Source organism: Streptopelia decaocto (genome assembly GCF_964273445.1).
Source record: "Streptopelia decaocto genome assembly, chromosome: 1".
Taxonomy (NCBI): Eukaryota; Metazoa; Chordata; class Aves; order Columbiformes; family Columbidae; genus Streptopelia; species Streptopelia decaocto.
Window position 1 is genome coordinate 78,499,977 of NC_138663.1, and position 21,550 is coordinate 78,521,526.

Below are 21,550 nucleotides of genomic sequence, written 5' to 3' on the forward strand. Positions count from 1 at the left end.
TCTCAGGGCCCGCCTCTCCGCTTTCGTGAAAGCAGACGGGAAGCCTCGCAGAGCCGCTGCTGATTGGGCGAGAGGGGGTGCGCGTGGTCAGTCTCGCGCTCACCCCCTCTTGGCGATTGGCTGAGGGAAGCCGGCAGCGGAAGAGGCGTAGCCGGGAGGGGAAACCGGCTGTCTGGGTGGGAGCGGTGCGGTGGGTGCTTGCAGGCCATGGGTGCTGAAACGGCCCGTGTAAATATCTATCCCTGCTGTTGGTTTGTCTTTTTTTTTTCTTTGTTAAGGAGCTTTCTTTAAGATGGTTTCATGGAGTTTTATGGCCAGGTAGGGGATTTTTTTTTTTTTTTTTACCCCGTTAAATGACTGCTGAGGTGACACCTAATGCTTGTGCATTAGTTGTTGGTTTTATTCGCTAACGTCAGTGTTCTTGGTTTGCTAATGCTCTATTAACATCCCTTTTTAGAGGTGGAGCTGAAGAGGTTTAATGTGGAGGCTGGATGGAAGCTGAGGTAAGGAAGCTTCCAGTGCTGGGACACTAATTTAGATCCGTGCGGGGTGGAAACTGACGCTGGTTACTAATCTGTCCGGTTTAGGAGTGTTCATCATGTATCTGCTTAGAGACCTCTTTTTCCCCACTCTATAGAAAAGACTGTAGTGGGATGAATACACAGGAATTCAGCTGTTTTTTACAGTGGTCTAAAACAGCCTCGTGGGCAAGATGCTTCTACTTGCTGTTTGTCTGCTGTGATTTATAAGCTATGAGTTTATTTTTATTCAGTTTCCTAGGAGCTGCCTTTTTGAGGAATCAGGTGGTATTTGGGGGTCTTTGGTGGCAGTAATGGTATAGAATCAATTATAAGGTATGTTGCGCTGTTACTTCTAGGGATGGGAGCTAAATTAAAGACTTGTGGAGCTTTAGCAGCATATAGGGAAACTTTCATAGGTGATTTTCATTCTCTTCTCACTGCTTGGATAAGAAAATGGTTTATGTTTCCTGAGCTGTCAGGCTAGTGGTATTTGTGAGGCTTGTGTTTACCGGGAGGAACAGAAGTAGTAGATTGCATTTGTTATATGTCTGTTCCATGTCTACTGATTTTTATGGATGTACCTGCTTGCTCTGAACTGTGGGGTGACTAATATTTCCACATATGTTTGTGCAAGTGGCAGGTGGTATAAGGACAGAACTGTGTAACTTGAATTATGTGGGTGACCTTGGCACTGCTGAGTTATCTTATACAGTAATCAACTTATTTTTAATTATAACCTCTTCTGGCGAAGTCAGTATTTTATTCACCATTGTTTATATATATATATATATTTCACCTCCATTTATAGGAAAACAGTAAAACATTTCTTGTGCTAGAATCAGCTTGTTCTGCTGAACAAAGAATGTTTCTCAAAAAATTAGCCAATAAATAGCAAAGTTCCTCTCTCTGATCTAATCAAAGCTAATTCCCCTTCTCTGAACCATATACCTTTCTACTTCCTTCTAGAAGATGCTCTAGGTGTTATGGTGGTTGCTTTTCTGGGGGGAGAGTATAATCTGTTCAAACTTCTTTGTAAAATACTCTCTGAAGAGATGAAAAAAAAAAGATACGTTGAAGCTGAAAGAATGACTGGTCTATATTAGACCAGGCCTCGCGGAAAATTTATGACTTGGTCAAAATTTGCTTGGTTTCATTTAGAAGGCTGGTGTGCTATAGCCTTAGGAATTGGTTGTGAGTTGGTATCTGTACCTTTTGCAGAAGGGAGAAACTGTGTAGTCATCTAATTGGGTGTATTTATATATGCAGATTAAATGAACCAGTACTTGAACTGTTATATTAACTCACTCTATATTGAAGAATCTCTTGCAGTAAATTTGTACTAAGTTTAGAAGGATTACTCATTAATATTTTTTTTTCTTAATTTTATTCTTAGTGAGAGTTGCTTGGTTAAATAAAGTCTCCTAAGGACAACATTCTCTAATCGCCAAAGATGGCAGCTGTTGCAGGTAATCCAGAATTAGTATGCAATATGCTCAGTTTGCAATCTTTTAGCTAACAGACACAATCATCTGATGTTATTAATTGTTACATATATATATATATGAATTTAACGTATGCAGAAAAGAGTTTGTGGGGTCTATGTTGTTATATTTCAGATTTGAAGAAAAAGTTCTTTTATTTAATAACTTTTTGTTTCTTGGATATAAAACAAATCAGGTTTGTCAAGGATATTACTCAGTTTTCAATATTTTTAAAATATGCTTCATATTTTGGAATAATTTCAACTCTTTCCTGCTGACTAACAATGGGAATGTAGGAAAACAAATATTCCCACTTTGTGTTGTTTGTAATGAGGATATCTTCTTCCATATCATACATTTTTTCTTCCATAAGTACACTACCATATCTGCTATGCTTGGACCAAGATCTCTTATTTTGTGGGGCAGGGAAGACGTTTCTTATGCTTTTCTGCCTTGGCCCTGAAGTGGTGATACGTGCTTGGCATGCTGTGGTATGTGTTAATTATTGTTTTAAATCTTTGGGATTGGATTCTAGAACACAAGCTGTAATTCACACAGATGAATATTAGGATGTAAACGGGTGAATTCCCACCAAAGATTCCCTTGTGTAATCCAAGCTTTTGAGGAGTGTTTGCCTCATTTTTTTCAGATGTGAAGAATGGTTTGTGTCCACAAAAGTGTTTGTCCTCTGTGTTCAGACATTGATGTTCAGCAGATCTTCTGGTTCTGCATAGAAGGGAGATCTGGGTGCATAAACATTTTTGCGAATGTCCCTATTTCCATTTTCAGAAGACCTTTACTTCTGGAGATTAAAGTTGTTTCTCACATGTAAATGCTTTCTATTAAAATGTTCTAATGTTGTGCTCACCTTGGAATTGTCTGGAGTACTTGTCTTCATTGTAACACTTGCAGCTCTAATGTCAGGGCAGATGCAATATGCTTAACATCAATCTGCAGAAAAAGTAATTTCAAGTGTTTCTCTGGAGAGACCCTGCCTTTGGGAAATGGGATTGTGATATATGTTTTTCTCCGTTAATCAATGTAGGCAGTGATGGTGTTGCATATCTCTCATACACCATATTGGAGATGACAACTTACAGTATACATGTGTATATATGACTTACTAGTATAAGAAATGTTGTTAAGCCTTGCTAAGTATTTTTACATTGCGTATACAATATAGGATGCTATAATCTTATCAGTGGGCCTGTCAGACTGTTTGTCTAGATGCTTTTGGTTTGTGTTTGATTGTTCTCAATCAACATACTAAGTAAAATGTCATTTGAAACTAGGATTAGCGTGTTCCTGTAGTGTCTATTCTGCCTTCCACTTGCTTTTCCCTTCAGTGCTAGAGGAGGTACTGGCTTCCATTGAGCATGAACTGCAAGCAGTGGAGATGCAGATTCAAGAGCTTGTGGATAAGCAGCAGGAACTCATTGAAAAGAAGATGAGAGTAAAGAGTCTGATAAAACAGTCCTCAGGAGATGTGGAGGCAAGTGGAAGTAAAGAAACTGAAACCTCGGCTGAGGCATGGAACAAAAAAGGTTTGTAGAGTTGAATTCAAGTATTCTAATATAGAACTATGCTAATTCAATAGGGAGGAAATGTGTTCATACAGCACTTCGTTTGGTTAATGATATTGTCCTATTTCATTTTGTTCAGCAGGGTGATGTGTGTTTTTAATTATACAGGGTAATGTTTGTACTTAACACCTTGGGCATTCCAAAGTATTAATCTGGGCAGAACTCTCGCAAGAGTGGCCCATTATAACTACTTGTATTTTTTTCTTGTTGCAAAGTCATGATTTGATTTGCTGTAAAAACCCCAGAGTAAATCTGGATATATTGAAATACTTATATTCCCTGTTTATGTTTTAAAAATAATTACTCTGTATCTCTTCAGGATTTGATAATAACAGTATTGCACTCTCAAAGTTACTTCTTGCTGTCTGTGTGTTTCTTCTTGCTTGAGTGGGTAGGACATTGGTTGTGTTGCCATGTGTTATGTAGCCTCACCGTCTTACCAAATTAGATGGATGCTGGCTGCCAAAAGTAACATAGCATACATTAGTCTGGTAGAGTTAGTCCAAGTAGCAAGTGTCCCATGGTGATGTGAGGGCTGCTGTTCTTTTGGAAATGCTGTCTTGCGAGTTAAATGTTAACTGAAGTCCTGGATAGTTGGTGGGTCATGAGCATGTTATGCCTAATGATCAATTCAGATCTCTTTATGGCTTTTTTCTTCTTTTTCCTTCACTTGCAGTTGTGTGAGGGAAGCATTTGGGAAACTGTTGGAGGACTCAGTGTATGGTTTTATTTATTTTCACAGTGGGCTTCTCATTTCTATTTAATTTTGGTCTAATCAGTTAGCTTGATCATTAGCACTTTGAAGTTCTTCATCTGCTTGTGAGTTTTTTGCATTAGTTCATATTTATGTGCAATGAAAGCCTTTAGTGTGAAGGTGGATTGTGTTTACATTTCATAAGGTTTTCAAAGGTCCATCTTAAACTGGTTTATACAGACTGAGGTTGTGTGTAGCTTTTTATGTGCCATTATTGAATCTTTGAATGCTTTCCCAGATCTAATATTGTATTGCTTACAGATTTAGTTATTGGATATGCAAATTGCCCATCTTATATTTTAACTTGGTTATGAAACATGTTTGTTTGGTTTTTTTTTTTTCCTTAACAGATTTTCCATGGTATGAGAAGATAAAAGCTGCACTGCAGGGAAAATTTAAACTCCAGAAGTTTAGGACCCTGCAACTTGAAACAGTAAATGCTGCAATGGCAGGAAAGGATATATTTCTTGTCATGCCTACAGGTGGTGGAAAAAGCCTTTGCTATCAGTTACCAGCTGTATGTTCTGATGGTATGTAAGGGAAGAAAAAGTCATATATAAACAATTGAATTTATTTTCTCTCTTTTATAGTTATTTGGAGAATGAACATCATATTGGTGTGTATAATAAGATCACAGTAGAAGGAAAAAAGAGTGAAAATATGTGAGAATATTTATATATATATTCTATATATGTATATGTATTTATTTATATATATATATTTCATATTTACTAGAAATATTTACTTTGCTCTCATTTTATTTTCACTGAAGGAACAATAGCACCTTTAAAATAGTTGTGCTTTTTAGATGTGATTTAGATGAAAATAATTTATCTAGGCTCCTCTCAATACATTATGTTATTAAAGTTTGTCACTAATTTAAATTAAATATACAGTCTGTAAATTATTGAAGTATGGATACCTGTTCTTTGTCTTTTCCACTCTGATATTTATTTGGGAGAAACTTTGTATATTGATTTTTAAAAATAAGTATCCAATGCTAGTTTTTAAGCTTTTTATTTTTTTTTTTAAAATAACTCATCCAATTGCATGGAAGTTTACTTATTTACAAAGACTAAATTTACCAAGACTTAGAATTGTTTAGTTGTATGGTAAATTAGCACCACAGATGCAAATCCAACTTACTTTGTTTTCTATTAGTTCTTATACTCTGTTGCAGCTCAGTTGTTTGTGGTTTAGATCCTAAGAGAGGGTGCATGTCATGGGCAGTTGATAAGACATATCCCTATATGACCTAGTACTCCCTTACCTAGGAGGGGAATCTACTACTATGTATGCAGCTTAAGCTCACAGCTCACAGGGCTGATGCATTAGTAAAAAGTGTTAGAAAATATATTTGTGACATCTGGACTGTTTAGTTTGCAATGATTTATTGTTACAGGTTTCACACTGGTGATATGTCCTTTGATATCACTTATGGAAGATCAACTCATGGTTTTGGAACAGCTTGGTATTTCTGCAGCTTTATTAAATGCATCAAGCAGTAAGGTATGTTTAACTGCCTAGTGTTCATGGTTTTTGTGATGTGTGTGCCGGTGTCTTGCCTCTGTGTATGTTGTTTGTGAATACTGAATGAATGGCACAGTTTTATCAGTTAATGCCATTCCGTCAACAGTATCATGCCAGCTACATGCTGTGATATAAGTAATGTGAATAAGTATCTTGTGTTCCTGTTTTAATGACAAGAAAACATGTAAACCAGCAGCTTTCATGGAATAAATTGATTTCAGGGGGCTATTTAGAGGATGTGAAGTACCTTTGGCTGGTGCATGTTGTATATTTTTGCTCAATTTCTAGACTTAGAAGATTGGAGTAGATGGTTTTTGTCAGTTAGTAACATGTTGAGCAGTGCAGACTTTTACATATAATTATTTATCTTCCTTTAGGATGGTCAGCTGTTTCATCCACAGGCCGAGAATCAACTTATTTCCTAGTCTCTTATTAGTCAATTGCTTTTTACAGTGAAATATATTTTCCTGACTAGCAGGAGGCCACGGTCATTAATTCACACGTGACACTGGATTTAATAGTTTAGTGACTTGATGCAACATGCTGAAGTTGGAGCCTGCTTTCAGGTAGAGCACTTTGAAAACTTAGTCATAAAGACTACAGTTGTGTGCAAGAAATGATTCTACACTTGTAGTATTGGTACATTATATTTTATTGGGAAAATACTGATAATACATGATGAAGCAAAGACAAATATTCAGTGGTTTGCCTTCTGTTCTGTGTCAGGTTTTCCAATTACTAAAATTAACATTTTATATATAATGATCTTCTACAAAGACTTATAATAGTGGTAAATACTATGTAACAGTTTATCAGTCTCTGCTAATTACCCGATATGAACTGTTGACAGCCTCTTAAGAATCTTAGCGCTGAGCAACATCAGTGTGTTGTCCTAATTTGTTAGCCCTTGATTTCTTCTTCTCTTTTGAACAGGAACACGTGAAGTGGGTTCATACTGAAATGCTAAACAGAAACTCACAACTGAAGCTCATTTATGTGACCCCGGAGAAGATTGCAAAAAGCAAAATGTTCATGTCAAAGCTAGAGAAAGCTTATCAAGCGGGGTGTCTTGCTCGCATTGCCGTAGATGAGGTCCATTGCTGTAGTCAATGGGGCCATGACTTCAGGCCTGGTATGCTCTTTAGAAACCCAGCTGCAGTGTTACTCAGCCGTCAATAAATGAGTTAGGCCTGAATTAAAGCCAAGTGCTTTCTTTATGTGTTAAATAAATACTTAGTGTATGGCAAGTACCTGTGTTAGCTCAAGGACTTTAAATTTGACTGTACTCTTGTCCAGGAGCTGAGTTCATGCAAATGGGGGTGATTTCAATGTAGATTTTGCTGTCAGTATTCTGAAAACTCATGATTTGGTTAACTTTAATTAGAGCTTAATAAAATGAAAGTTTTTGGCTGCTGTCTTTAATGTGGACAATACAGTCCTCTTTAATCTACTGCTACATGAAAAAGTGTCATTCTGTACACTGCTCCCAAACATTCTGTGTGACAGAGCTAGAGCATTTTGTAAATTCATGAGAGGTGTTTTGATTGCTTCTAAAGCAAGTTGAAACAAATGCCCTTGATGTTCAGGGAAATAAAGCGTGCTTCAGTCCCTTTCCTATCTTGTCAGTTGTAGAAGACTGTTACTTATTTGGTAGTGTTTCTTTGCCTTTGAAATAACCTGATTTGAAGCAATAGTAACAGTAAAGTCAACATTTGCTTTTTTGTTAAAAAGTGGTGTCTGAGCAAAGAGCCATACCAGTTAAACAGGCAATGTAGAATTTGGATATGTACCTCTGGCTGCTTTTCTGTTCTAAGGCAGCGAGTGATTGTCAGCACTGAACCTTTAAAATATTTCCTTGGTACAGTCTGGTCTGTGTATCCAAATTCCACGTGGCTTATTTATTAGCAAAGCTTTAAACAGTTGAAAAGCTGCTAGTAAAAGCAGACCTGTGAAATAACCTGAATGTTGGTTAATGAAATGCCGCTTACATTTTTCTAACTTTTTGAGAACTTCCATTTCAATATGTTTTGCCTTCTGAATTGTGGCTGCTGTAAAATTCAGTTAGAAGATAAAGCATCAGTTTTGATGAGTGCAACCTTCTTATTCCTTCATTTGGATGTATAAATTAGTTCTGTAGTGAACTGATTAGTAATAACATTTATTGCAGTATTACCCCATTTAATACTACCTACATTAATATATATTTTTAAACTTTGGATCTATGATATGAGAAATCTTTTCCTTTTTGTTTTCTTGCTTAGACTACAAGTCTCTTGGTATCTTGAAAAGACAGTTTCCCAATGCTCCCTTGATTGGATTGACAGCAACTGCTACAAATCATGTTTTAAAGGATGCTCAGAAAATTTTACATGTTCAGAAGTGCATTACCTTTACTGCTTCTTTTAACCGGCCCAATCTTTACTACGAGGTATGTCTTATTATCTGTTTGTTTGATTGCTTTGTGGCTATGTTGTCTACTTTAAGGCACAGTTGATGAATTTTAGAATAGATTTTCAATTATACTTTTTAATAACAATAGCTTTTCAATGGAGTGATGGTGTTCTTTCATTACTTCATCTTGCTGAGATTGCTGTCATCTGCAGAGAAACTTGAGCTGCTCCATCTTTGTGAGCAAGGCTTAGCAGATAGGACTGTGTAAAGGGAAGAGAGGTAGGTAGCAGGCTCAAACTGCTGCAACCTGTTGGAAAATACGTCATATGGTTGCAAAAAGCTGTGAATTATTGTCTTGCACTGTACTTTCAGTTTGGCCACAGGTTCTTTTATTGTTCTACATGGGAAAGCTTGTGGGTTTGCTTGTGTGTTTTTTTTGTATTTGTTTTGTTTTTTTTCTATGGGCTTTTGAGATGTAATCTGACTACACTAAGAGGATATAGTAATTTTGGTTAAATGGCAGAATAGTTATGTTTATTGTACTGGAATAAGTAGAATAATAAGACTGTGTGGCAGACTGTGTGAACTCTTGAAGAACTCTTTGGAATGTCTCTATTATATTTTTGAGGTTCGGCATAAGCCTTCAAATAATGAAGATTTCATTGAGGACATAGTTAAGACCATTAATGGAAGATACAAAGGACTTTCAGGTAAAAAGTGTGAGGAAAAAAAAAGAGCAGGTTATGTTTTATAATCTTCAGTGTTACAGGGCTATTTTCAAGTGACCCTAAACATGTAGAGAAATTCTGCCTTCACCATACGTTAAACATCCAGCATTCGAAGAAATGAAATTTAACAAGATGTGTACCTTAAATAATTACTGTTTTCATTCATTAGTGTTTAAATGCCTTTACAGTGTTGTATCTTCTGAAGTATTGAAATACAATGTTTATATAGAACAATGTTTAATAGATGAGAATAATATCAATTTTTAAGATTGTGAAAAAAGGCTCAAAAATATTATCTATGTGTTTTTAAATCACGCATGTGTCAATATCTATGTGTCAGGATACTTACTATCTTTAACACTTCTTTTTCATATTTGATATAAGACTAATGTATTATTCAGGGCCCAGAATGGGTGTGTGGTGGGACAAATTGTGCTTTTGTGATGAAAGCAGAACTGTAAAAGTTGAACTTTGTGTAGTCAGTAAATTATGCAGTGCACATAAAGGCAACAGAGCACAAATTTCTGGAGCAGCAGTCTGTCCTTGTCTCTGCTGTGGAGCTCTGTGGCTGTGATGAGCAGCTCCCCAAATATGTGTACTGTGCTAAGATGATCAAAAGTCATGTGGCTTTGTGTGTAATCCTTGACTTAGCCCAGACTGACTAATGATAAGAAGCAGATTTATCTGAAACCTCAGGTGAGATGTCATAGATGTCATAAGGAACAGCAGCCCTTTACATAAGCTTTAATCACCATTGTCCTCCTCGAACGTTCATAAATACTTCCATGATTATGTGGATTAGCAGCCATATTTTCTCTTTAGCCTACAAGTCAAAGCTGATGATTTAAGTTCCCTTCGTAGCTCCCTCAATACTGCAGACTGCATAGGCACAAATATTGTTTCAAAGTTGTGCTTAGGTATTGGTTTTTTTTTTTTAAGACATTACAGTAAGGCACCTTTTACTTTTGTGCAGGAATTGTTTACTGTTTCTCTCAGAAGGATTCTGAGCAAGTTACTGTGAGCCTGCAGAAACTGGGAATCAAGGCAGGAACTTACCATGCAAACATGGATGCTAAATATAAGACCAAAGTTCATAAAGGATGGGCAGCAAATCAAATCCAGGTTAAGTAGATACTTTTCATAGATGTAGGTTTCATTTAAACAAGCTGTGTTTTGGCACCTTGATGGTTTCTTAGTCTTCTTTTTTTATTTTCAGGTGGTAGTGGCGACTGTTGCTTTTGGCATGGGAATTGATAAACCTGATGTGAGGTTTGTAATTCATCATTCTATGAGTAAATCCATGGAGAACTACTACCAAGAGAGTGGACGTGCAGGTATTGTAGAAAGTGGCTTTTACAAAGTCACAACTTACCAAATCCTTAAACCAATAAAATTGTACTTTGATTTCAGTAATTTGTGCAAAGCGGCTTGCCTTTGAGACTCATTCCAAAGTGCCACTCTGTCTCTGTGAGGAGGTTTTAAAGCAAATATAAACTACATTCATGATCTCAGGCCTCTGTACTGCAGTTTAGCAAAGAATAACTGGGTACCCAGCCCTTTACTCAGCATTTTTTTAATTACTTGATTTTTTGTGAAATCTGTGGCTTACCAGAATAATTTAATAACATAACATTGACTGATTCGATGTATGTTACAGGAATATTTTTTTCCTTTGCATAGCTGCTGGGTTGTGTGATTTGCTCAGATTGTCTCTAGATCGTGTCTAATTGCTGTGCAAATTTCAGTGGCCACAGAAATACAAGTAGGATGGGGAGTCTGGAGCAGGGAATTTCAAGGATTGATTGATATATAGCAGCACTGAATAGCTGTCATGGCTAAAAACAAATGTTTTGTGGTGTTTTCACAGTATCACAGTATGTTTGGGATTGGAAGGGACCTCAAAAGATCATCTAGTCCAATCCCCCTGCTGGAGCAGGAACACCTAGGTGAGGTCGCACAGGAACATGTCCAGGCGGGTTTTGAATGTCTCCAGAGAAGGAGACTCCACAACCTCCCTGGGCAGCCTGTTCCAGTGTTCTGTCACCCTCACTGAGAAGAAGTTTCTTCTCAAATTTAAGTGGAACCTCTTGTGTTCCAGCTTGATCCCATTACCCCTTGTCCTATCATTGTTTGCCACCGAGAAGAGCCTGGCTCCATCCCCATGGCACTCACCCTTTATATATTTATAAACATTAATAAGGTCCCCCCTTAGTCTCCTCTTCTCCAAACTAAAGAGACCCAGCTCCCTCAGCCTTTCTTCATAAGGGAGGTGCTCCACTCCCTTAATCATCTTCGTCGCCCTACGCTGGACCCTCTCCAGCAGTTCCCTGTCCTTCTTGAACTGAGGGGCCCAGAACTGGACACAATATTCCAGATGTGGTCTCACCAGGGTGGAGTAGAGGGGAAGGAGGACCTCTCTCGATCTACTAACCACCCCCCTTCTAATACACCCCAGGATGCCATTGGCCTTCCTGGCCACAAGGGCACAGTGCTGGCTCATGGTCATCCTGTTGTCCACCAGGACCCCCAGGTCCCTTTCCCCTCCACTGCTCTCTAATATGTAATCTCCCAACCTATACTGGAACCTGGGCTTGTTCCTGCCCAGATGCAGGACTCTACACTTGCCCTTGTTAAATTTCATTAGGTTATTCCCCGCCCAACTCTCCAGCCTGTCCAGGTCCCGCTGGATGGCAGCACAGCCTTCTGGCGTGTCAGCCACTCCTCCCAGCTTAGTGTCATCAGCAAACTTGCTGATAGTACACTCAATTCCCTCGTCCAAGTCGTTAATGAATATATTGAATAATATTGGCCCCAGCACTGACCCCTGGGGCACTCCACTAGATACTGGCCTCCAACTAGACTCCGCACCATTGACTACCACTCTCTGGTTTCTGGTTTGGATTTTTTGACCTTGTACATTATTACTTTTTCAAAGATAGATTTGAATCCATGTGAAGAAAGCTATGGGGCAATTGGTTGAGATTTTAACTATGCCTGTGTGATAGAAATTGGCCTTAATGCTGGCCTGAGAAATACAACCATCATCAAGATTTGTGGGAGTTTGCATCTGCTTACTCTAGAACCTGGTTACTTCTAGATAGGGCTGGAGGTAACAGGAAGTGTAAATATTGAAGTGGTGAGAGAAACACCATATAGGTGCTGAAATAGTTCTTTCACTATGTTTATCCACTTTGGATGATTAAAGCAAGCTTTTAGGTTTCTTTTTCGTAACTTGATTTAAGTGAGATCCTTCTGGGGGGCAGTTAATTAAGCACTGCTACTCATTTGCCTAAACATACTACTTATGAAACCTTCCTTTTTCCCCTTGACTGCCCATCCAAGTGAAGTAGTTACTTTCTGTTATACGTTAAACTTTTTAAAAGCTTAGGTTTTTTCAGACGTTTTCTGCTTTCTTGATTGTATAAACAGCAGGAGGGCACCCATGAGCACATCATTGGGAGGGATGGGCAACATGAAGGAAGACGTTTTAAGTTCGGTTGTAGGTGGCACAGTTCGTTTTAAACAGAATATTTTGTTAAATCATTCTCTATTTATTACTATTAATAATTAAGGTATTTGAAGCTTACAGTGTCTTCAAGTTGTATTTGGCTAGGATTTTCCAAGAAGCGTTAGGGTGAGAAAATAGTGATTTCACTGACTTTGTCTGACACTAACATTTTATTTTAATTGTTAAAGAGTCAAAATCCTCATGGGGTAGTATTTTCAGTTTCCTTCATTCTGTAGTTGTAGAAGACTGTTCTAAATCCGATCTATTTCTAGTCTGTATCATGCTATTGGTTAGTATGCTATGCTTGATATTTTGTTGTGCACTCTCCATATAGGGGCTGCAGAAGCCCATGCAGATAAGGGTGGAATTAGTACCAGAAAATGCTGTGCTTAAAGTAAAGCTCTTAGAATTTTTTTTGTTCGTTTTAATGCATTGCAGGTAGAGATGACCAAAAAGCTGACTGCATTTTGTATTATGGGTTTGGAGATATATTCAGAATCAGCTCAATGGTAGTGATGGAAAATGTAGGGCAAGAGAAGCTGTATGATATGGTGTCTTACTGCCAGAATATGAACAAGTAAGTTACTGTGGTGACTTGGTTGCGTAGTTTTTAAATAGACTAATGTTGTTGGATTTTTAGAGGGCATTTGGAAAAAAACAAAGAAACAAACCCCACAGCAAAAAACAACCCATCACCAACCAAACAAAACACATTCATGAAAACAGAAACAAAACCAAAAAACCCACCACATTATAGAAACATTACTGTTGTAACAGTCTTGAGTCTGGACTTTGTGGTTTGGCTGCCCAGTAGGTGTACTCTTGCACATAACTGAATGCTGGTGTGTTGCTTGCCAGCTTCAGGAAGAAGTTCTGGAACCAAAGCAGTTAATGTTGAGGTGATATATCTGTCAACAAACACTGAATTTCAAGTCCCATTCAGAACAAAAACTGGAATGCTTTAGTTTTTAATGTAAGATACCAGTGTTTCATGGCCATACAGGAATCTGCATGTGTTTAATGCTTCATCTGCTGCACTAAACTTTGCAGAATACTTCACGGGGAACACTGGTATCTATGTTGTGGACAACTTGTGCATTCAGTGTAGCCTTTGTTGGCTTCAGTCTAAGAATTAGTTTGTATTCATATGATTTTTATTCTATTGAAATTGCAGATTATCCTTTTCTGCTTTAATCAAACCGTTCCTAGAGCAGTGTTTACTATTACTGAAAGCTACTAATTACTCCTATTTACATAACTAACAGGGAATACTGTGTTGCAATATTTGTTTTCTGACTTTTCCTGAGATCATTCTTCATGCTTGTTTTGAGATACGAACTGACCCAAAGGACTTTCTTTTTGCCGCTTTCCTGATTTATGACACAGGTGTACATAAGTTCTATAGTCCCTCTTTGCTCTCTGTTCTCTCAGGTGTCGCCGAGTCCTCATAGCCCGTCATTTTGATGAAGTATGGGATTCTGCGAACTGCAACAGAATGTGTGACAACTGCTGTAGGGAGAACTGTAAGTGAATTGTTTTTATAACGAAGGACAGAGAACATGGAGAAGGTTGGCTTAAAGAAATACCTAGTTTAGACCAAGTGTGAGCAACTTCTGTAAAGTGTGCTCGTAATACTGCCTGTTTCCAAGGTGTAAATCTTGTTATAAACATCAGGTTTCGGTGGCTTAGTGCTGCCGAATTCAGGGTGTTTAGCAGGATGCTTCCTGGTTTGACTTTTTGCTGGAAGCCAAATGCTTTGGTGTCTTTCAGGCTCAGCAATTCCTCTGTTCCCAAAAGTGAAGGTGGGCCAAGGGGAAGGAGATTGGCTTAACTGTTTTAAAAAGACTCTGGTATTTGTTGGTTTTGGTTCAGGATTTTTTTGTGTTTAAAAGCTGTTTTGAGAAGGAGCCTCTTGCTCTCCGCATACCAAACTGTTAACACTTAGGCATGAAAAGGCACAGTTTGCATGTGTCCTCTTACAGCTTGCCTGGTAAAATCTCTGAGGATTTCAGTGCTGCATGCTCATGAGACCTACCCGTGTCAGGACTGTGCATGGCAGTTGTGCAGAACAACTGAGCATGCTAATTCAGGATTTTGCAGTCTGTTATCCCCAACAGCACAATGTCTGTCTAGTGTGGGCTCTTCCCTTGGGAGAAAGTTGGGATCATAAGAGGGAAAGCATATGGGCCAGACGTAGAGGGAACTCGGGAGGTGAACTGAAACAAGACCTACTGTGTGGAAAGGGAGGATGGTTTCAGTAGGATATGGTTCTAGGACGTAAGTTCTTTTGCTGCTTTGCCCACAAGTGTCCTGGGCAGTGTTGGGTAGCTAGCTTAAACTACACTTTCATGGGTGATCATGGGCAAATTTAACTGTCATTTTTGGTACCCATCTAGAAAGCTGTAAGTTCTGCTTCCCCTCTACTCTGCCCTGGTGAGACCACATCTGGAATATTGTGTCCAGTTCTGGGCCCCTCAGTTCAAGAAGGACAGGGAACTGCCAGAGAGAGTCCAGCACAGGGCAGCAAAGATGATCAAGGGAGTGGAGCATCTCCCTTATGAGGAAAGGCTGAGGGAGTTGGGTCTCTTTAGCTTGGAGAAGAGGAGACTAAGGGGTGACCTCATTAATGTTTACAGATATATAAAGGGTGAGTGTCATGAGGATGGAGCCAGGCTCTTCTCGGTGACAGCCAATGGTAGGACAAGGGGTAATGGGTACAAACTGGAACACAAAAGGTTCCACTTAAATTTGAGAAGAAACTTCTTCTCAGTGAGGGTGCCAGAGCACTGGAACAGGCTGCCCAGGGCGGTTGTGAAGTCTCCTACTCTGGAGACATTCAAAACCCGCCTGGACGTGTTCCTGTGTAACCTCATCTAGGTGTTCCTGCTCCGGCAGGGGGATTGGACTAGATGATCTTTTGAGGTCCCTTCCAATCCCTGACATTCTGTGATTCTGTGAAGCCTCAGTAGATGCACCAAGTATATGTTGCTGCACTTACTAAGTGAGAGCTGTGGTTTAGACATAGGAAATCCCATATAAAGGTAGAAAGCTGTGAAAAGAATACGGAGGAAAAAAAGGTGGTCTCGAGCATCTCTAATGATACACAAAACCACCTTAAATTTCTTTGAAGAGCAGAGGAATTGTAATATGTGGAAAATACCTTCTCTTCATTCCTCATATCTGTTGTGAAGCATTTGGAAACGTAGTGATTGGCACTTGAAAAACTTGAGAACAGCTCTGTATTCAAAACTGTTCTCGTAACTAGACTTTATTTCCCTGTACGTTTTTTTGAGGGGGAAAGTACACAAAACAAAGATATTTATCTTCTTTTAATAAACTGTTTTGCAAAATCATGCAAGTAATGATGTCTTGTTATCTTATAGCTGGAAATGGGGCTTAGCTGTGATTTATACTGGGATCAGAAGTTGAGAAGAGCATGGAGCTGGTTTGTACCCAAGACTTACAGGAACCATGTGATGAAGTATAGTTGAAATATATCCTCTTTACTGCTGGTTTACCCCCAGGGCCTTTTCATAGATAAGCAAGGTCTGAGGAAACCTAGCAGTAGTACTTACTAGTTTTTCAGTACTTAGTTCTTAGTATTGGAGGAGGCAGTTGGGGTAACTCTGTGCTATGATCTGACCATGCAGTAGAAGCATAATCATTATGTGCTACATGGATGTGTTAGTGTTTGGAATAATTATTCATGACAAAGCTAATTCGTATAATGGAATTAATACTTTCTTCTGTGCCATTTTTTTCTGTGTCTTAAGAGAAGAAATGTCTTCCTTATATTTTTCAATTCCTCTTTGCTCTCTAATCTTTCTATAATAAATGTTATGGGTGACGAAAAGGAATCCAACTGCAGAGTAATACAGTATATACTTTACAAATTTTATGCTTTGTAAATGCTGTTTTGAAATAATTTGTGTGGTTTGTAATGTTAAATACATGTAACAATGTTTGCAGGATTAGTGTTTTAATTATTAAGTAGAAAGATAAATGTAAGTTTGGGTACAAATCTATCCTAATTTTATGGAGGAAAAATTACAGCTTTATTTGTTAAGTTATAGTTTAAAAACAGACAAACAAAACCCATTGCTATTACATGGCACATATATGTATATCTATAAATATATATCTATCTATAAATATATAAAAGTGCATGTATATGTATACACCTAATGTATATATGGATACAACCTAAATTACTATAAATAAATTGCTATTTAAATGTTACTTCACTTTTATTTGTAGCATGTGAGAAGATGGATATAACAGGATACTGCAGGGATCTAATCAAGATACTTGAGCAAGCTGAAAACATGAGTGAGAAACTCACGCCACTGAAATTAATCGATGCGTGGTCTGGGAAAGGTGTATCAAAACTCAGGGTGGCTGAAGTTACTCCACCGAAGCACCCTCGAGAGGAGCTGGAGAGAATTATTGCTCATTTACTCCTGCAGCAGTATCTGAAGTATGTAAGACGTCTGCTCCTTTTTTTAACATCTAGTAGTCATTTTTCTTTACTCTCATGTTACTTCTGTATAGTATTAATGGATACATGCTGTAGGCTCCTTTTTAGCCGTATTTCAGATGCATTTAATGTATTTTTAAAAACCTCAAAAGATTACTGTATTTCTACTTCAAAATGTTTAAACAGAAGTTGGAGAAACATTTGAAATGCTGCATCTCTTGCAATTTTAAAAGGCTGGGGTCTGCTGTATTCAGGTTGAACCCTTAATCTGCAGCAGGCTTCATTTTGGAGAAATCTGCTATTTATAGAGTCCATTTACATTTCACGCTTAACAAAGCAAATAGGATTTCCCAGATGAAGTCTTAGGTCAGGCTGGCTAATGTGTAAAAGTAGTACTCAGAAATTTTAAGAAAGCATAGTGAAAATAACAACAGCGCTTCTCTTGTAACCTGGCTGTTTGCGTGGTATGTTTTGTCTTTTCATAGAATCATAGAATATCAGGTTGGAAAGGACCCCAAGGATCATCTGGTCCAACCATCCTTGGCAAAAGCACAGCCTAGACAAGATGGCCCAGTACCCCCTCCAGCTGAATCTTAAAAGTGTCTAATGTTGGAGAATCCAATTTAGAAGTTCCAAGCCTGTGTACAAATTGAATATTTAATCTGTACAGTTGATTTTTTTCTTAATACTCTCGAGAGGGTGAGCAGATGATGACTTAGATATTTTTTTTTCCTCCATATATTCCAACAGATTGATGTGTGTGTGTCTGTGTGTAAAGTTCCACAAACTGAACTATGCTAAGTGTTGGCCAGACTTGCTCTAAATTAAGTAACTATCCACTTGAACAGATAAAGCAGAATCAAGCTGCTATTTGAAACATCCATCGGAAGGGTTAATGTGTCCCATTTCCCCACACAAAGTTCAACCTGTCTCTGTCTCTAGCCTTCCCTTATAACACTGATTTAATTTATGCAGGGAAGACTTCAGCTTCACAGCATTTGCTACAATATCCTACCTGAAGATAGGACCAAAAGCAGGTCTGCTGAAAAATGAGGGACACATCATAACTATAGAAGGGATAACAAACAAGAAAAGTGTTTACAAGGTATTTATATCTATATTGACTTCCTATAATGGAGATATTTTCCATTATAATTTATTTTAATAGTTTGGTATCTGCTCAATATATGTTTTCATAGTAATGCAATCAACAGGATTTAAAATAGACCTCATAAGTATCTTCTCTCGTGTGGGAACACCAAAAAAGATTTTTAACAGAATTGTTTATAAATTACAGGACAAACCATCTCAGTCTTCGAATTCAAAAGGACGCAGAGAAAATGCCCAGACTATTTCAAAGACTGTCCAAGATTCAGTTGTGAAGAAGTCACAGGAACATAAACGGCCTAACTCTGGTCCTAACTTAAAAGCAAAGAAGCTTAAACTTCAGGCAGGTGGAGATGACCAACCAGTAGTTCTTGACTGAGTTTCACAGACTACATTTAGGATCTAATCGTGTTTGTTTCTCCATGGACAATGCAGTGTGTAAGTTCATTTTGTGTTTTAGTAATGGTATGGGGTTTTTTGCATTTTTAAAATAAAAACCAGGGAAACAAGTATAACTCTCAAATCTAGAAGAACTCTAGTTGTCAAGGGAAAAATGCTTCATATCTAAATAACTGGTGTATATTTTATGATACAGCAATGACTACAAAATGTAAATAGTTACTGTGTTGCCTTTTTAACTCTTTTGGAAATATATTGCGTGGTTCTGCAATATTGTACTATACAGGCTGGAAGGGACTTGAGGAGATCATCTAGTTCAGCCACCTATTTAAAGCAGCTCCAGTTGAAACAGGGTGCTCAGGGCTGTGTCCAGTTCAGTTTTGACTGTTCCAAAGGTTGGATATTCCACAGTCTCTCTGAGTACCCGTTCCCAGTGTTTGACCATCTTCACGACCAAAAGAAAAAGGGACATTTCTTAGAGCTAAATATTTTTCCCTTTGTTACAACTTGTCTGTTCTGTTGCCTCTTGCCCTACCACTGTGCTCTTTTGCGAGGGGTCTGGCCCCATTGTTGTTATGCTCTTCCATTAGGTCGTTAAAGACAACAGCAAGATTGCAACAATCACTCCCCTTCCTCTTGGTTTTCTTCTTTTTTAATCTGGAAGAAATCCAGTTTTCTGTTTCTCCTCTCTTAAGCCCCTGCTTCTCCTCTCTGAGCACCTAGGCAGATTGATAGCCCTCTAATAGACTCAATCCAGTCTAACTGTGTGTTTCTTTTACTGGGAAGTGCAGAACTTAACCCAGCACTGTAGCTGTGACCTTGCTGGTGCTGAATACCCAGAAAGTCTTTCCCCCAAATTGCTGGTTACACTCTTGCTGATACAGTCTACTATGCAGTTGTCCTCTGTGCTGCAGAAGCACGCTGCTGATTCATGTTCAGCTTGTTACCTACCTGGAAGTACCTTTTCTGCAAAGGTACTTTCTAACCAGTCTGGCCTCAGCCTGTGCTGTTGCATGGTGTTAGTCCATCCCAGCTGCAGGGCTTTATTGTGTCTCCAACTTAGAGGTCCCTGTCAGCCTATCTGTCCAGTCTGTCTAGGTCCTTCAGACTAGCAGCCCTGCTCTCCAGTGTATCAAAAGCTCTCCCAACCCCGGTATTGTTGGCTGACTGGCTGGAGCACACTCCATCCCCATACCTAGATTGTGAGTGAAGACTGTAAACTGTATTGGCCCCAGTACAGATCTGAGTGTTGCCACTAGCAAATAGCCACCCGGTGGACTCCATATCACAGATCCCAACCCTTCGAACCAGGAAGTCCAGACAACTTTCTGCCTCCCTTGTTGTACATTTCTCCAGTCTGTATCTCACTGATATAATTTCCTTGCAGCTAAAAATAGGAGATCAGGTCAAAAGCCTTGCTAAAGTCAAGGCATAGAATATCCATTGCTACCCTCTTATTCACATAGGCAGTTAGCTCAGTCTGGTTGATCAGTTATGATTTGCTTCTGGTAGATCTAGCTGGCTGTTCCAAATCACCTCCGTGTGTCTGAAAATGTCTTCTGACAGTATTTGCTCCTTAAGTTTTCTGGGGCCTGGGATAAAGCTCACTGGCATGTTACTCCTTAGACCCTCCTTTTTGAACACAGGTGAGATATTTGCCTTTTCCCAGTCATCAGGAATGTCCCACAGTCTCAAAGTCCTTTCAGAAATTATAGTCTTGCACTGACCTCTACTACCTTTCTCAGTACTTCTCAGTATAGCCCATCCAGTCCTGTGGATTTGTGTTCAGGAAATTGGCTTAAGTGATCCGTAACTCCAGCTTCCTCTACTGCTTTACTCCCACAGACGGTTAGTAGGCTTGGGGACTTGGGGGGTCTGAGGGCAAGCCTTACCAGTGAAAATGAGGCAAAAAATGGGTTGAGTACTTCAGTTTTATCCATGTCCCGTGTGACTAGTTCCCCTACCCTCTGAGCAGGAGACCATGCTTTCATTACCCTTTCTTTGCTGCTTGAGGTACTTACAGAAGCTCTTCTTACTGCTCTTCACATCCTTTGCTAGTTCCAGCTTCCACTAAGCTCTTACCTTTCTAACTCCCTCCCTGCACGCTCACACAGTGTCTCTATTTGTTGTATGTACCTTCTTCCATTATCTATTGGCTTTTTCTTGTGTTTGAGCCAGCTGAGGAGTTCTCTGTTCACCATGTTGGCCTTCTGACACCCTTGCTTGAGCTTCTGCACATAGGAATAGACTGTTTGTGTTTTGAGGAGGTTCCAGTTCGGGAATCAAGCAGCTCTCCTCAGCCTCTTTGCCTTCCAGGGCAGCCTTCCTGGGATCCTGACAAATCCCTGAAAAAGCCAAAATCTGCTCTCCTGACATCCAAGACAGTGGTTCTACTGTGTCTTCCTCATTTTTCTGTTTGAAATTCTGAATCACCCAGTCACTGAGCAGCATCTGAGATCTGAGCACCCAGTAAGAAACAAACCTGCTGATGTCTCCACTCGCCCCAGGAGGGATTCTCTGGTAGCTCTTATCTTCCTTTTTCTTCATTGTGTGAACCCTTGGCTCAGGCTCAGCTGGCATCGATGCATCCTTTGGTGGAATCATCATCCTCATCTTTCTCGGGGCACTGTACCTATCCTGCAATGGGTGAAGAAGGAGAATTTCTGTGTTGCTGGAAGCAAGAGGTTTCGAGCCTTCCCTCCTGTAGGAGCCTGAATCCCCAGCTCCTGTGAGGGTAGTCTCAAGGTTTTCCCTCCTTTGCAGCACAGGACTCAGGTGACGCTTAGCTCCTCAGAGTCTCTGTGAAGACCCTGTCATCTCCTGTTCCTCCTCCTGATTGCTACACAGGCTCCTCGCCTCCTCCTGCAGCTCCTTCAAACAGCAACTCAGCGCTGCAGCCAGGGCACAGCTCCCACCGGTCAGGCTGCTGGCACCAGCCCCATGGGGAGACATCAAACATCCAGAGACCTGGGCGGCTGCAGCACCCTTCCTCTGGAGCCATGTGTGGTCAAAGCACACCAGCATCCAAGGAGGCCATGAAAGACAAGATCCCTCCCCAACGCCAGTTTCTG

General features: G+C 39.4%; 1 protein-coding gene across 1 annotated transcript; it reads left to right on the plus strand.

Moving 5' to 3' along the window:
• Positions 1–161: 161 nt before the first annotated feature.
• Positions 162–18,595, plus strand: RECQL (RecQ like helicase). The gene is made up of 16 exons (XM_082076024.1): positions 162–318; positions 460–503; positions 1,915–1,987; positions 3,349–3,546; positions 4,690–4,869; positions 5,742–5,848; positions 6,803–7,001; positions 8,131–8,297; positions 8,889–8,970; positions 9,962–10,110; positions 10,205–10,322; positions 12,935–13,073; positions 13,928–14,019; positions 16,754–16,973; positions 17,949–18,078; positions 18,271–18,595. The coding sequence occupies exons 3-16, from the start codon at positions 1,972–1,974 to the stop codon at positions 18,457–18,459; spliced, it is 1,986 nt and encodes a 661-aa protein (XP_081932150.1). The 5' UTR covers positions 162–318; positions 460–503; positions 1,915–1,971; the 3' UTR covers positions 18,460–18,595.
• The last annotated feature ends 2,955 nt before the right edge of the window (positions 18,596–21,550 follow it).

What these genes read in the sequence shown, in the direction of transcription:
- RECQL (XM_082076024.1), top strand. An exon ending in AAGATACAAAGGACTTTCAG is followed by an intron (nt 8,971 to 9,961) that starts GTAAAAAGTGTG and finishes ACTTTTGTGCAG; the next exon opens with GAATTGTTTACTGTTTCTCT. An exon ending in ACAAGAAAAGTGTTTACAAG is followed by an intron (nt 18,079 to 18,270) that starts GTATTTATATCT and finishes TATAAATTACAG; the next exon opens with GACAAACCATCTCAGTCTTC.